Source organism: Oncorhynchus tshawytscha, linkage group LG28 (assembly GCF_018296145.1).
Source record: "Oncorhynchus tshawytscha isolate Ot180627B linkage group LG28, Otsh_v2.0, whole genome shotgun sequence".
Taxonomy (NCBI): Eukaryota; Metazoa; Chordata; class Actinopteri; order Salmoniformes; family Salmonidae; genus Oncorhynchus; species Oncorhynchus tshawytscha.
In genome coordinates, this window is record NC_056456.1 from 14,181,061 (window position 1) to 14,197,660 (window position 16,600).

The 16,600-nt window shown below is 42.0% G+C and overlaps 2 protein-coding genes across 5 annotated transcripts; one reads left to right on the forward strand and one right to left on the reverse strand.

Annotated features, from left to right (window-relative positions):
* Nucleotides 1-3,689: 3,689 nt before the first annotated feature.
* On the reverse strand, nt 3,690-7,988 carry jmjd4 (jumonji domain containing 4). The gene is made up of 6 exons (XM_024391338.2): nt 7,360-7,988; nt 6,951-7,116; nt 6,488-6,613; nt 6,122-6,389; nt 5,828-5,974; nt 3,690-4,201 (listed from the first exon to the last, which is right to left on the reverse strand). Exons 1-6 carry the CDS (start codon nt 7,610-7,612, stop codon nt 3,866-3,868), a joined length of 1,296 nt encoding a protein of 431 aa, XP_024247106.1. The 5' UTR covers nt 7,613-7,988; the 3' UTR covers nt 3,690-3,865.
* A 97-nt stretch (nt 7,989-8,085) lies between these two features.
* On the forward strand, nt 8,086-15,094 carry LOC112226789 (synaptosome associated protein 47). 4 transcript variants are annotated; one of them, XM_024391343.2, is made up of 6 exons: nt 8,086-8,330; nt 8,821-9,350; nt 9,616-10,115; nt 10,490-10,611; nt 14,100-14,295; nt 14,717-15,094. In XM_024391343.2, exons 2-5 carry the CDS (start codon nt 8,845-8,847, stop codon nt 14,244-14,246), a joined length of 1,275 nt encoding a protein of 424 aa, XP_024247111.1. In that variant the 5' UTR covers nt 8,086-8,330; nt 8,821-8,844; the 3' UTR covers nt 14,247-14,295; nt 14,717-15,094. The 4 variants fall into 4 exon arrangements, with proteins under 4 accessions (XP_024247111.1, XP_024247108.1, XP_024247109.1 ...); XM_024391340.2 differs by having other exon boundaries at nt 8,088-8,330; nt 10,487-10,611; XM_024391341.2 differs by having other exon boundaries at nt 8,089-8,317; nt 10,487-10,611.
* The last annotated feature ends 1,506 nt before the right edge of the window (nt 15,095-16,600 follow it).

A 16,600-nucleotide genomic window follows, 5' to 3' on the forward strand; every position in this document is an offset into this window, starting at 1 on the left:
CCCCATGTGCAGTTGCAAACCGTAGTCTGGCTTTTTTATGGCGGTTTTGGAGCAGTGGCTTCTTCCTTGCTGAGCGACCTTTCAGGTTATGTCGATATAGGACTTGTTTTACTGTGTATATAGATACTTTTGTACCTGTTTCCTCCAGCATCTTCACAAGGTCCTTTGCTTGTTCTGGGATTGATTTGTACTTTTCGCACCAAAGTACTTTCATCTCTAGGAGAAAAAAAATCTCCTTCCTGAGCGGTATGACGGCTGCGTGGTCCCATGGTGTTTATACTTGCGTTCTACCTTCAGTTATTTGGAAATTGCTCCCAAGGGTGAACCAGACTTGTGGAGGTCTACAATTGTTTTTCTGAAGTCTTGGCTGGTTTCTTTTGATTTTCCCATGATGTCAAGCAAAGAGGCACTGAGTTTGAAGGTAGGCCTTGAAATCCATCCACAGGTACACCTCCAATTGTCTCAAATGATGTCAATTAGCCAGTGAATTATAAGTGAAATAATCTGTCTGTAAACAATTGTTGGAAAAATTACTTGTGTCATGCCCAAAGTAGATGTCCTAACTGACTTGCCAAAACTATAGTTTGTTAACAAGAAATTTGTGCAGTGGTTGAAAAACAAGTTTTAAGGACTCCAATCTAAGTGTATGTAAACTTCCGACTTTAACTGTACACATGGTTAGCGATGTTAATGCGAGTGTAGAGAAATGCTTGTACTTCCAGTTCCGACAGTGCAGCAGTATCTAACATGTAATCTAACAATTCCACAACAACTGCACATAAATCTAAAGGGATGGAAAAATAATATGTACATATACATTTATGGATGAACGATGTCCGAGCGGCATAGGCACGATTCAATAGATGTTATAAAATGCAGTATATACAGTGGGGCAAAAAAGTATGTAGTCAGCCACCAATTGTGCAAGTTCTCCCACTTAAAAAGATGAGAGAGGCCTGTAATTTTCATTTTAGGTACACTTCAACTATGACAGACAAAATGAGAGAAAAAAATCCAGAAAATCACATTGTAGGACTTTTAATGAATTTATTTGCAAATTATGGTGGAAAATTAGTATTTGGTCACCTTCAAACAAGCAAGATCTCTGGCTCTCACAGACCTGTAACTTCTTCTTTAAGAGTCTCCTCTGTCCTCCACTCGTTACCTGTATTAATGGCACCTGTTTGAACTTGTTATCAGTATAAAAGACACCTGTCCACAACCTCAAAGACTGAATCTGCAATAGGTAGGCAGCTTGGTTTGAAGAAATCAACTGTGGGAGCAATTATTAGGAAATGGAAGACATATAAGACCACTGGTAATCCCCCTCGATCTGGGGCTCCACACAAGATCTCACCCCGTGGGGTCAAAATGATCACAAGAACGGTGAGCAAAAATCCCAGAACCACACGGGGGGACCTAGTGAATGACCTGCAGAGAGCTGGGACCAAAGTAACAAAGCCTACCATCAGTAACACACTACGCCGCCAGGGACTCAAATCCTGCAGTGTCAGACGTGTCGCCCTGCTTAAGCCAGTACATGTCCAGGCCCGTCTGAAGTTTGCCAGAGAGCATTTGGATGATCCAGAAGAAGATTGGGAGAATGTCATATTGTCAGATGAAACCAAAATATAACTTTGTTGTAAAAACTCAACTCGTCTTGTTTGGAGGACAAAGAATGCTGAGTTGCATCCAAAGAACACCATACCTACTGTGAAGCATGGGGGTGGAAACATCATGCTTTGGGGCTGTTTTTCTGCAAAGGGACCAGGACGACTGATCCGTGTAAAGGAAAGAATGAATGGGGCCATGTATCGTGAGATTTTGAATGAAAACCTCCTTCCATCAGCAAGGGCATTGAAGATGAAATGTGGCTGGGTCTTTCAGCATGACAATGATCCCAAACACACCGCCCGGGCAACGAAGGAGTGGCTTCGTAAGAAGCATTTCAAGGTCCTGGAGTGGCCTGGCCAGTCTCCAGATCTCAACCCCATAGAAAATCTTTGGAGGGAGTTGAAAGTCCGTGTTGCCCAGCAACAGCCCCAAAACATCACTGCTCTAGAGGAGATCTGCATGGAGGAATGGGCCAAAATACCACAAACAGTGTGTGAGAACCTTGTGAAGACTTACAGAAAACGTTTGACCTCTGTCATTGCCAACAAAGGGTATATAACAAAGTATTGAGATAAACTTTTGTTATTGACCAAATACTTATTTTCTACCATAATTTGCAAATAAATTCATTAAAAATCCTACAATGTGATTTTCTGGATTTTTTTCCTCATTTTGTCTGTCATAGTTGAAGTGTACCTATGATGACAATTACAGGCCTCTCTCATATTTTTAAGTGGGAGAACTTGCACAATTGGTGGCTGACTAAATACTTCACAAGGTCCTTTGAGCCAATCACAGTACAACTATAGAACATTACCAACTCCTACGGTCTGTATTTTCCTCTGGCTGTCCCACCACAGAAACCACTGAACTAGTCTGAAACACCTGCATTTTGGAGCTGCCTTACTCAATAAAGCAAAAAATATATATATATATATTTTTTTTACATTGTTTGCAAACTGATATGTAACATGTACTAATGCCAAAATAACATGCCAAACAGGCAACCTGCCCTGAATGACAGGTCACCACTGGTGTCAGCAGGGCAACACAGTGGACTACCACAGGCACCACTATGCAATAGATAAATGGTGGAAATGGTTTGCTTACTTTGTCTCATACTGTGCGCTATAGCTTATTGTCAACTACTGGGTTGTTGTCATGCCATATACAATATGGATGAGATGGCTGCAGGATACGGTATGGGATATGGCTAGCATGGCTGTTGAATTCAAGTTATTCCTGTAATAACCCTATAATATTTCTATAGTGGTTTCTCCTAGGACTTCCCGAGGGAGTGAAGGACCTTCCTCCCGGGGTGGCTCTTCCTCTGGAGGTCAACCTGGTCTACATGCAGGGCATCAGCTTTAGTAAGGGCTGTTCCATCGGCCAGGACTCATCACAATGGGGTGGTACGGAAACATCTGATGCCGTACGCATGTCGGCACTACCCGAAGGATTGGCACCTCAGACCCAGTCTGGCAAGTCAGCCGGGAAGCACAGGGCCTGGGTTGGAGATCTGGGCATTCGCCTGGCTCATGCCAAAGAGCCATTAACACTCAAGGCTTCTGAGGACACAGTCTCTGGAGGAATCCATGCGATACTGGTGGCCCAAAGACTCTTAAAGCCAAATGAAGATAGAGGTATTTGTCCCCAACAATATGAAACGCACACATGTTGAAATGAGCCAGATCATATTTACATGGATAGGGTACATAACGTTAAAATGTTCTTATTCCAAATCACCTATTACAGTATTTCACTGGTAGCACTACCAACCATGTCTATGACATCTATGAATAGTTATAGTTTCCTTGTTTGTAGTATTGTGATTGCTTCAAATATTGAGTTCCTTGACACTATGCTGTGCCAGTTGTGCACTGCTTGCCAGTTGCTAGCTATTATCTTAAATATTACTTTATGTATCTCTTGTTTGTAGTATTGCGATTGCTTCAAATATTGAGTTCCTTGACACTATGCTGTTTGCCAGTTGTGCACTGCTTGCCAGTTGCTAGCTATTATCTTAAATATTACTTTATGTATCTCTGGCGTAATAAACATACGAGGACACAAAGTATGGACGTTTGTCATTTTATCAACATCTCATTCACAACATAAAAAAAACACCCAAAAACACACAGGATGATTTTTTTTTTTGGGGGGGGTCAAGATAACATCAGGCTACCTCTGAAACCAAAGCCTTATCAACTAAATGTATTGATAAAGTTGCTCATAAAGGATACTGGGTGGCCTATTCCTGGTAAAGGGAGTGCTGCCCTCTAGTGGAGAGCATGGTCTCTCGAATCTGCTGCAGCAAACTTTCAGGTTGTGAGCTCAGAGTTGAATGATCAAGTCTCTTGAAGTCTTCATTGCAGAGCATGCATTCTAGAATGTGAGCCACCCTCTGTAGGTCAAAGGCAGCATGGTGAAGCCCCAATGTGGCCAGGGTCTCTGAAAGATGACGTGGGTAATTTGAGGAGTTGTTCTCGGAGCAAGAACTCAAGAAGGACATGCGGTTGTCAGCGATAATCTTCAGGAAAGTGGCAAACTCCCCATAATCAATCCCAGAGCAAGACTTCATGATGACCTGTAAAACAAAATACCAGCTCAGATTACACAGCTTTTTAAAATACATCTGCTTTGTCAGACAGTGCCTTTGGAAACTATTCAGACCCCTTGACTTTGCCACATTTTGTTATGTTACAGCCTTATTCTAAAGTGGATCAAATAAAATCCTCAGCAATCTACACACAATACCCCATAATGACAGTGAAAACAGGCTTTTCTTCATGTTTTAAAATGTAAAAATAAAACCGATACCTTATTTACATTAGTATTCAGACCCTTTGCTATGAGATCAGGAGCATTCTGTTTCCATTGCTCATCCTTGAGATGCTTCTACAACTTGATTGGAGTCCACCTGTGGTAAACTCAATTGATTGGACATGATTTGGAAAGGCACACACCTGTCTATATAAAAGGTCCCACAGTTGACAGTGCATGTCAGAGCAAAAACCAAGCCATGAGGTTGAAGGAATTGTCCATAGAGCTCAGAGACAGGATTGTGTCAAGGCACAGGTCTGAGGAAGGGTAACAAAAAATGTCTGCAGCATTGAAGGTCCCCAAGAACACAGTAGCATTCATCATTCTTAAATGGAAGAAGTTTGGAACCACCAAGACTCTTTCTAGAGCTGGCATCCCGGCCAAATTGAGCAATCAGGTGAGAAAGGCCTTGGTCAGGGAGGTGACCAAGTACCCGATGGTCACTCTGACAGAGCTCTAGAGTTCCTCTGGAGATGGGAGAAACTTCCGGAAGGACAATCATCTCTGCAGCACTCCACCAATCAGGCATTTATGGTAGTGGCCAGACAGAAGTCACTCCTCAGTAAAAGGCACATAACAGCCCGCTTGGATTTTGCCAAAAGGCACCTAAAGACTCTCAGACCATGAGAAACATGATTCTCTGGTCTGATGAAACCATGAATGAACTCTTTGGCCAGAATGCCAAGCGTCACATCTGGAGGAAACCTGGCACCATCCCTACTGTGAAGCTTGGTGGCAGCATCATACTGTGGGGAGGTTTTTCAGCAGCAGAGACTGGGAGACTAGTCAGGATCGAGGCAAAGATGAAGGGAGCAAAGTACTGAGAGACACTTGATGAAAACCTGCTCCAGAGAGCTCAGGTCCTCAGACTGTGGCAAAGGTTCACCTTCCAAGAGGACAACAACCCTAAGCACAGTCAAGACAACGCAGGAGTGACTTCGGGATAAGTCTCTGAATGTCCTTAAGTGACCCAGCCAGAACACGGACTTGAACCCAATCGAACACCTGAAAATAGCTGTGAAGCGACGCGCCCCATCCAACCTGACAGAGCTTGAGGATCTGCGGAGCAGAATGGAAGAAACTCCCCAAATACAGGTGTGCCAAACTTGTAGCTTCATACCCAAGAAGACTTGATGCAGTAATCACTGCCAAAGGTGCTTCAACAAAGTACAGAGTAAATGGTCTGAATACTTATGTAATGTGATATTTTAATACATTTGTCTAAACCTGTTTTTGCTTTGTCATTATGGGGTATTGTGTGTAGATTAATGAGGGGGGGGGAGAAACTCATTTTAGAACAAGGCTGTAACGTAATAAAATGTGGAAAAAGTCAAGGGGTCTGAATACTTTCCGAAGGCACTGTATGTTTATCTCCAAGTGTCTTATATACCTGGCAGTGCTGATGCCATGAATCCATAGTGTTCCTCCATTCCTCTATTTCCCTCTGGACAGCAGACAGCTCATTCTGAAGGAACTGCCACATAATGTCCACATTGCAGCCATTCAGCCAGTTATGGTTGATGGAGATGGTGTCTTCCTGCAGGATAATGAGACAGAAGTCAGGTTACTTAGTTCAAAATTAGCCATATGAACCATACAGGTGCTTAACTGATAATGATTTGTAAAAAACCTCTTGATCAAGTGTACCACTTAATTTGTCCCACATCCAAACTGCAGTACTTACCAAATTATAAACCTGATGGTGCCAACCACTGGGCACAAATATGATCTCCCCTGCTTCCTGAATGATCTCTAGTGGTTGACAGGCCTCATCACAGTGTGGGAATTGCACCTTGTCTCGAATCTCAGGGGAGGTGACGTCATAAGCAAGGTTGCCATGGCTGTCTCGTAGAAACTCTTCTTGGCCTGGGGGATACAGGAGCCATTTCTTCCTGCCACAGATGTTCGCTGACCAGCTGTAGGAGCGGAACACATCCGCGTGGAATGGCGTCCTATAGCAAAAAGAGGAAAAAGCAATCACGTTGTTAGAGGAGACAGAGATTTAAGAGAATATCTATTATAGACTCTATAATGAAATGTTTTGTTATACCATGAGCCTTTGGGTCCCATGTAGACGAACCGGTAGTCATCCACCTCCAAAGTATCCCAATACTCATTAAGCCAGTCAGAGGAAAAGAAGACTGGGGTAGTGTAAACATTGTGTTCAGGAAAATCCCTGTGAAAGACAGAGGACGGAACCATTGAGCCATGTTTAGCTTATTCTTGATACAGCTACTTTCAGTATATACATTATTTACATACTGTAAAAAACGTTCCAATCATTTTTTATTTAATTTATTTCACCTTTATTTAACCAGGTAGGCTAGTTGAGAACAAGTTCTCATTTACAACTGCAACCTGGCCAAGATAAAGCAAAGCAGTGCGACACAAACAACAGAGTTACACATGGAATAAACAAACATACAGTCAATAACACAATAGAAAAAGTCTATATACAGTCTATATACAGTGTGCTCTTACTTCAGATGGCAACATACAGGTGAATTCAATACCTTGACATGTGCCAATCTTTCAGATACAGACATCCTTTTGGTGATGAGTGTCCATTCTGTATGTACTCTCTCCAGTAGTGAATAAATTCCTTGAAAGGAATAATTTGTTTGGGGTTTGCATTGTATTCTTTCGCATTGCAGTTTGCAACTGGAACCGGAGTCTCATCTGCAAGAGGAAAAAAAGATAAATACTTTGAAATCACAATTTACAAAATAGGTTATTGGTTCATCATAACTGCAACACATGTTTTATTACCAAATATATACATCAGATAATTACACAAAGCACGAGACATGATTGTCAAATCACAGATCAGAACAACCCATCCATAGGCTAATCAAACTCATTAATTTGACATCAAAGTTACTGGACATTGTAATAGATATGTAGCTAACAACATTTATTCACCAAATTGCTGCAGCAGTTTCTGGAAGTTTGGCTTCCCCTCTTCAGTGACCCACTGTTTCCTACATTTCCAGTCTTCAGTAAATTTCCTCGAGAACATGCATGGGTGGTTAGGAAGTAAGTACTTTTTAAAGAATTTGGAATAGCTCAAATCCTTCTCTATGTAATCCACAAAGTGCGAAGACCAAAATTGTTCATAGGATTGCCTTGATATTTTAACGAGGCTGCAGCAGTTATGATAAGACTCCCTGTCCATGATACTGGATGATGTAAACAAGTCCTGGGTGTAACGTTAACTAGCTAACTAATTAGCAAGCAATCGAAACAAGCGACGTACCTAAACTATAGTGACATGATATGTCATATTAATTGCTTTTCCACCATTATTATTGGATTTACATTGCAAAGATAAATCAAAAATGTAGAGAAAATGGTTCGTTCATTCGAGCCTAAAAATAGCTTCCTATGGCTATGCTATTTTGCATTTTAGGGGACCACATTTATAGATGCACACGCCCAATATTTGCTTTAATTTGTTCGGTTTTTTTTGTACATGATTGTTTCCGCAATGTTTGCTAATTCAACGTTGAATGTCTTTAGTAAATATACACTTTGAAATTAGACATTAATAATGCACATTCTACACATTTCAAATAGCAGGATCATTGTTTCTAGACGGACTGTAAACATGTCTGTACTGAGGAAGTGACGTCTCTTCACGTCCAAACAAATCACTCGCTTGGGAACCAATCTGCGAAAAGATATTTTTCTTACATTTTTAATTTTTTTTTTTTTACAATTATTAAAGTGGCACCTTAAAATATCTATTAACAGTTTCCAACTAGAGCAGCTGTACTCAAATAATGCACAATCGATAATATTATCGTCTTACGCAACATTACAAAACTGTAGCTTCTGATTTCCTGGAATAGTCATAACCCTGCAGGAGCTCAGGTGTCAGGTTTGTTTAAAAAGTAAACAAAATCATCAAACAATGTTGAATGATCGCTAGTTACCTATTTTGTTTGTTTGAACACGAATGCAATTTACTCCAAATACACATTTTCTTATCTTTTATTTGAGAGGCACGCTTATGAAAAGGTCTGCTAGCTAGCTAGCTTCCTGACATGTTATGATTTTGCATGTTTTGCTAGTCAGCTAACGTTAGCAAGCTTAGCATAGACATAGTGGTACTCTAATAAGGTAGCTAGTACACAGAAACATATGTATCTAGCTAGCTGTACAGTCCATATAGTAGGTCTAAATAGCTAGTCCAAAATACCTTGATTACCATGACAGCTATCTACTTACATAACATAGCTTTACTGCCGGGTTGATTGAAATTCCTAGCTAGCAGCTCCAACGTTTTAGTCTCTAATCTTTTATCTCGATTAACATATTGACCTTGATTCAAATATTTATTTACAATACAACATTTTAACATGTTCACCCCTGTTTTCCTAGGTTAGCAACTGAAGCCAAGCCAAAATGACATGCCCAACCCGAGACATCCCCATCCACAGCTGGCCAGGCTCCTACTACATCAACAGTGAGAAGCGCTGGGATGCCGGCACCCTGTCCCTGACCCGCACCATGCTGCGCTTCACCTCAGACCAGAGCAAAGAGAACCTGGTTGGCTTCCGCCTCTCAAGGATCATGGAGATCAAGATGGAGTCGTCCAGCTTCATCTTCAGCACTCTGACCGTGTTGGAGCATGGGAATATCAAGCACTGGTTCGGCTCGCTGAGGCCCAACCGGGTGGTGGTCTACAATGTCCTGGAGCATTTCTGGAGGGAGAGGTTGTTGTCCCCATCTGCAGAGGTTCAGGGGGCTGAGGCACAGCCGACCAAGGGGAGGGAGCTGATTAACCTGGTTGCGGGGGCTCAGAGACGGCTAGAGGACACAGGGAATGTCCTCCACCACCAGGGAGAGCAGTTTGATAACGTCATGCATGGCCTAGGCAAGATCGACTCAGATCTGGGCGTGGCAGACAGGTAAGGTGGATATTGAATTCTACCTCTGGGCCCTGTCAGTCCTTTGTTTTATTGTTTTCAAATATTGTAGCTAATCATGGAGATTTTCTGAAGTTTTGATGCCTTTCTATCCACATGATGATTAAATATACACTAATATATAGTAGTGGTTAATTATTTGAGATTGGATAGTTATTATCCAGAACATGTTTACCCTTCTTAATTTGTATGAACCGTCACTGAATTGGATGCATTCCTCTACCTTCTGTCACTATTATCTCTGCAGGCTACTGTCTGAACTGGAGTCTCCCCCTTGGTGGCCTTTTGGCAAACTACCCTGGAAGAGTCAGCAGGATGTCAAGGCTGAGCATGCTGCCAGAGAGGCTGCTTGTAAGTTAACAGGAACAGGCAAGCACAGAGTGATCACCAGCGTACCAGCCATCGTCTCCAGAGGTGGAGACTCAGACCTGAAGCCTGGTTGCTTGATGGTGATGGTCTCCTCATTAGAAGTCCGAGACACAAACTATGTGCTGCTCCACCGCTTTCAGAGGGATGAGGTGGATGACATCCGGGTGCACAATCCGTATGAGATCAGTGTGAGGCAGAGGTTCATAGGGAAGCCAGACATATGCTTCCGACTCCTGTCGGCTAAGATGCCGGAAGCCATGTCAGTGCTAGAGATACAGTATAAGAAGAAGGTGGAGTACACAAGTGAGTACTCTGCCTTCCTGACGACCCCAGCTACGACCCCATGTGACCAGGATCAAGGTTCCATATGGAATGCAGGTAAGAAGTTTAGATTATCCTCTGTGGTCCCAGTCGGGGGTTCTTCTTTGTTTATTTTGCTCTGTACAATGGTTTGTGTTTGGCCACCAAGTGGCAGTAAAGATCTGTGGGTGTTAGCATGGCATATTGTTCAATACACATCTTTGAAATTACTTTAGGCTCTCTTGAGGCTGAAATCTCATTATACACTCTAGCTTATTGATTTATTACATAGCTTATTGATTTGTTACACAATTCTGATGCATGCTGTGTTTTGTTGTTGTTACGAGTGTTCACCATTACATTATCATAGGGTTACTGTTACGCTCATAAGAAGCTAATGTGTTTCTTTGAGGGGCCTATCACTATATCTCTGCCCCCTCCCATGGCAGCAGGCCTGCTGCAGTACCAGGAGACAGAGGTCCCCATGACAGTCCCAGCAGGAGAGCTGTCCCAGGTGCAGGTGCATGTCCTTAAGCCAGAGGTCACTCAGGCTGAGGCTCAGGAAATACGACAGGTGAGATACAATATCGGAATCTGGCTTCTAATGCCTCTTCCTGTTTCCTCAAGCATTTTATCCTATGTATCACATGCTTTATAACAGTCTGAAGTTATACTGCCCTAACATTTTCTCTATTTTGCATTCAGATAATGTTTATACCTGTCTTTATATCTGTTTTGAATTCAGAAGAAATGCATGATTGAATTTCCATGTTATGATGCCTTAAATGTATACCATTTCAATAGCAGGTTTTAAAGAACAAGTGTAACTTTTCTTATGTTCTATGAAAATCATGGGAAGATAAATGCTGTGTTTCCAGTCCAAACCAGAGATTCACTGTGATGATTTTTATATTACGTACTATGTATTTTATATATTAGTCGGTAAGACCACAAACCAAACTCCCATTGGGTTACAAGAGAGAGGAGAGAGGGAAAGAGACATGGCCAGTTATTTGGTTAGACTTCTCTGGTCAGACAGTGTATAAAGTATTTCCATTCAAAGTCTCATAATGTTGAACAGTGAGCTCCATGCATGGTCGATGGTTGCAAGACATAAACAGTGACGCAAATGCGTTTTCGTTTAATACATTATTATGGGTGGCTCGGAATGGTGTTTTCCATGTTAAACCTCTTCAAAACACAACATTTTGTCTATGTAACTGGTTGGTAATCCGTTACAGGTATGTTGTCATTTTCAGAATCCTCCTAAAACACAGGCTACAGTCTCTCAAGGCTTGGGTGTTTCTTACAGTCCCATATAAGCAGTTCTGTAAAGCTGATTGAAGCTGAGGTTGAATGAGGCTTTTGTGGAAATTGCGTTCACAACGGCACAGTTAGTTAAATCAAATCAAATCAAATTTTATTTGTCACATACACATGGTTAGCAGATGTTAATGCGAGTGTAGCGAAATGCTTGTGCTTCTAGTTCTGACAATGCAGTAATAACCAACAAGTAATCTAACTAACAATTCCAAAACTACTGTCTTATACACAGTGTAAGGGGATAAAGAATATGTACATAAGGATATATGAATGAGTGATGGTACAGAGCAGCATAGGCAAGATACAGTAGCTGATATCGAGTACAGTATATACATATGAGATGAGTATGTAAACAAAGTGGCATGGTTAAAATGGCTAGTGATACATGTATTACATAAGGATACAGTCGATGATATAGAGTACAGTATATACGTATGCATATGAGATGAATAATGTAGGGTATGTAAACATTATATAAGGTAGCATTGTTTAAAGTGGCTAGTGATATATTTACATCATTTCCCATCAATTCCCATTATTAAAGTGGCTGGAGTTGAGTCAGTGTCAGTGTGTTGGCAGCAGCCACTCAATGTTAGTGGTGGCTGTTTAACAGTCCGATGGCCTTGAGATAGAAGCTGTTTTTCAGTCTCTCGGTCCCAGCTTTGATGCACCTGTACTGACCTCGCCTTCTGGATGATAGCAGGGTGAACAGGCAGTGGCTCGGGTGGTTGATGTCCTTGATGATCTTTATGGCCTTCTTGTAACATCGGGTGGTGTAGGTGTCCTGGAGGGCAGGTAGTTTGCCCCGGTGATGCGTTGTGCAGACCTCACTACCCTCTGGAGAGCCTTACGGTTGAGGGCGGAGCAGTTTCCGTACCAGGTGGTGATACAGCCCGCCAGGATGCTCTCGATTGTGCATCTGTAGAAGTTTGTGAGTGCTTTTGGTGACAAGCCGAATTTCTTCAGCCTCCTGAGGTTGAAGAGGCGCTGCTGCGCCTTCTTCACGATGCTGTCTGTGTGAGTGGACCAATTCAGTTTGTCTGTGATGTGTATGCCGAGGAACTTAAAACTTGCTACCCTCTCCACTACTGTTCCATCGATGTGGATAGGGGGGTGTTCCCTCTGCTGTTTCCTGAAGTCCACAATCACAATTGGTCGTACTGATGGTGAGTTGACGCTGATCTTATATTCAGTAGTTCTTCTCGACTGTATGTAATGAAACCTAAGATGACCTGGGGTACTAATGTAAGAAATAACACGTAAAAAAACAAAAAACTGCATAGTTTCCTAGGAACGCGAAGCGAGGCGGCCATCTCTGTCGGCGCCGGTAGTCAGTTAGATATTACAAGTTAAGTATTGACTACTTCAGAGTGGTATCAATACGATTGTATCTCAATATAATTGTATATATAATCATTTTCAAACAAATCGATCGTGTTAGTGACATTTTTTCGCAATTAGTAATTTTTTTGTTCAAATCAGTTGAATATTTACAGTTTTTTTTAATGTCTTTCCTACAACTCACCTCACCTTTCATCAGTTTAATTATGTTATAAGCCTACTTTTTTATTTATTTTTAACTTGATTTGTATTTTACCTATATGTCTGACTGTGTATGTTGAAGGGAAGAAGAAAAAAAACGAAGCAAAAGTTCAGAAGTGGTGTGATATAATTTACCTTCAACAGTAGAATTTAGTTAAAGGTCAATTTTACAGTATATGGCACCGAATCCCATAAATTACACTGCAGTATATTTTGAAGTATCGATATCAGCCTATTTATCACATTTTCCTCCCAAACTGAAGAAACCTTAGAAAGTGAATGCATGCAGTTGTCGTTAAGGAGTATGTTTAAATACTATTTGTCTGCTCGTTGCTGTCTGAAGCCGTTCCTGTGCACTGTTACCGTGTCTGCGATTACTGGCCTCTGAAAACTGACTTAACGTCAATTGGGTGTGTGTGTGTGTGTGTTTGTGAGCATGTGTAGGATAATATAATATTAGTTTAGAAACCACGTGTTGGGGTGTGGAGTGAGTGTCTATTAAGTTTTGCTTGGCACAACAAGGTTGATTTAAGTTGTTCCATTGACCATAACGTACACAGGTGTTGGAGCGTGGAGATGGAGTTGCAGAATTCCCTGAACACACAGAAAGTTGGAATAACAAAATGTCATTGACTTGTCTGTTATCGATGACCTCAGGAGACCAGAGACCTCTGTATAGCCACCATGTGCTTGCGTAATGTATACTAGTCACGTGAATATTGGGTCACACAGCGATTGTGTCATGACCTAACGATGGAAGTACAGTCATTACAGATCATTTTGGTTTTTGTAGGCAGTCCCTTCATTGTTTTTCATTTTACAGCTAACAGCTATTCGGTCTTCGTGGCTCCGACAAGCAGTGGAAGAATAATTATGGCTGAGAAAAAAAAGTGTTATTCCTCCTCTCTGCTCATCTCCCCTGTCTTTTCCACTGACTGACTCACTCACTCCATGTCCTCTCGGGACATAACCCTAGACGAGACACTTTTCCCCACCACTCCGAGAATCAAGAGATTTACTCCCACAGACCTGGGTCAAATATATATGTCAAATATTTGAGCTGAGCTTGATTTACTTTGCCCTGTACAATGGATCAGAGGAAATAGATTCAAAAGGGCCAACCACAAGTTAATCCAAGCATGTGTGTGTGTGTGTGTGTGTTTGTGCGCCTATATGGCTCTCTGCCTACTCTCTCAGATGCTGATGCAGCTGAAAAACCTGGCTCTGGAGGCTGAGACTGAGCTGGAGAGGCAAGACGAGGCCCTGGATATTCTGACCAGCTCTACGGACCGGGCCACTATGCACATAGACAAACACACCTGCCGCATGAAGAGGCTGCTGTAGTTCACACACCAGCCAACCGGCTCACCACAGCGCAATCCAGAAATGCGCTGTGAGTTGCTGTTCCCTGACGACAAATGCATGCTCTAAGAAAGTTTTTGTTCTGAACCTCTACATTTGTAGCAAATGTCTGAGTCTCCGGTGTAGTCATACACCCTTACGTCATTGTAATGTGTAAAATATAGAAATCAATGTCCCTCTCAATGTGGTAATTGCCAACCAGTCCACTAGATGGCATTTACACCAAGGTAAGGAAGTGTTCACTCCCATCAGCACTTTGTGGAGATATTGTCCTCGTAGCACTGTGAAGAACCATGAATAGATCCATACCTGGTTGTTGTTGTTGACGGATGATTGAATCCCTGGGTCTGTCACCATAAGTATAGAGTGGTTTCTGATGTTGTACTTAAATCACTGTGAGGAACGATTGTCACACTGCTGCTAAATGTGTGTTTTTTTTCCTTCTTTTTCAGTTGCAGGTGTCAGTAAAGCCATTCCCCTCCATCCCTGCACATGGTTTCCCTCCAGCTCCAAGTGTCGTATGTTGCTGCAGAGTAAGTGATGCATCGAGTGGGATCGCTGAATTATAATCCAGTTTGCAGTGGGTCTGAAACTGTGTCCCTTGAAACTGTGTCCCTTGAAATTCACAGAATACTATTCGGTCACTACCTATTCTATAATGTACAGTACAAGAAAAAGCAGACGGCAACTCACAATCTTGCTAACATTGACACTGGATTTGGGGATATCTGTATAATCGTATTTGTATGAATGACTTGCATACTTCTATGTTGTACTGTAATTTATTTATCGTCTATTTATCGTTGATAAACTGTGATTTAAACCCAAAATATCTGGTAAATCATGTGTTTCTTCATACGTTTCATGCCTCAAGTTCCCCGTGCCAATGTACTGTAGACAGTAGAGTAAGTATTTGAGTGGTGCCTAATTATCCAATAAAACACTTTTTACATAGAAGACAGATGACTGGCTTAAATAGTACACTACAACCCGCCCAGGTCATAAAAGGCTATGTAGTTTCCTTTATTAATGAAAGAATAATAATGAATAGAAAACAAAACAGACAACAAACATGTCTCAACACTCAGAGAAATGCAAAGCAAGGCAACACCCAATAATAACAAGGTTCACATGTGACAAATTGACACGGAGAACGTCAAAACACTAGTGAGTGAAATGGAAGCGGAAGCTATTTACTATTGAAAGTAGTGCTGCATGCGAGTGGGTCCCTGGCCCGTTGAATGAAAGTGAGTGCAGAGTCCCTTTGTAAACAGGCCTGTTATTATAACATCCTGTTGGCAACAGGAGTTGGTTTGGCATCTGCTCACCACTCCTGTGGGGGCTGCGGGCAGGGGCCGCTAGCTTTCACGAGAGAGGGGGACCACCAGGAGCCAAGAGCCCAGATTCATTTGATTTGGCTGCAGGCGATGGGGTGGCAGAGCTCTCAATTATGACTCCGGACGAAGTTGAACTGCTAAACTGTTTTTTTTTTTAAAGAAGACTGACGACCTCTCAAATGTCTTGGCCCGGGTCAGTCACTGGGACTTGATCCTACAGTAAAGGTGTAATAGATTTAGAATGAACACTTGTCATAAGCGGTACATGACAAGGAAAATGTTGCCAGAGAAAAGGAGGGTTATACCAAATACTTCTTCAAGTCTGATCAAAGATGGTAAACTGGAGATTGTTTATTTCTTTGATGATTTGAGCGATAAACCGTTACATTCATTTCGGAGTCCTGGTGTCCCGAATACCAGAAGCATACCACATGGTTATGTGAATTTCTAGCCTCTGAGAAAAAAAAATGTGAGGAAGGGAGAGGGAATTACATTCTGCCGCGGTTTTGAAGCAGCCTTGCAATAAAAAGGAAGTGGCGTTGGTCTCGTTTGACCACATATACATGAGATCCGGCTTTGCCTTTCTAGCGGATGGTAATGGAGAGTGGAGACGCCATGCAGGCCTTGACATCCACGTCTGTTTACTAGATAGTCCCTGTGGTGAGGTTGTTCTTTCCAACAAGGAGCATGTCTCACTTGATGGCCAATCAATCAAGTTTGTCTGGGAAAGAGCTGCACAAAGGCTGCGGGATTCTGTCAGGGCACATGTGGGTTGTTCCATGCTCTCCAACTGTTAAAATAAGGAGCCATGTGATTGTTATACAAAGTCAGAGTTGTCATTTCCCCTTCTGCTTTGAGGTGGATGTTTTTGCTTTTTGGAAAACGTCTATTTCAATGCAGAAATGCATAAGACATCTCATGACATCATGAGCATTGTAATGTGTCTAGCTGGGCAAATGTACCCCTTAATTTCACAACGTAATAACAATGAATATATTC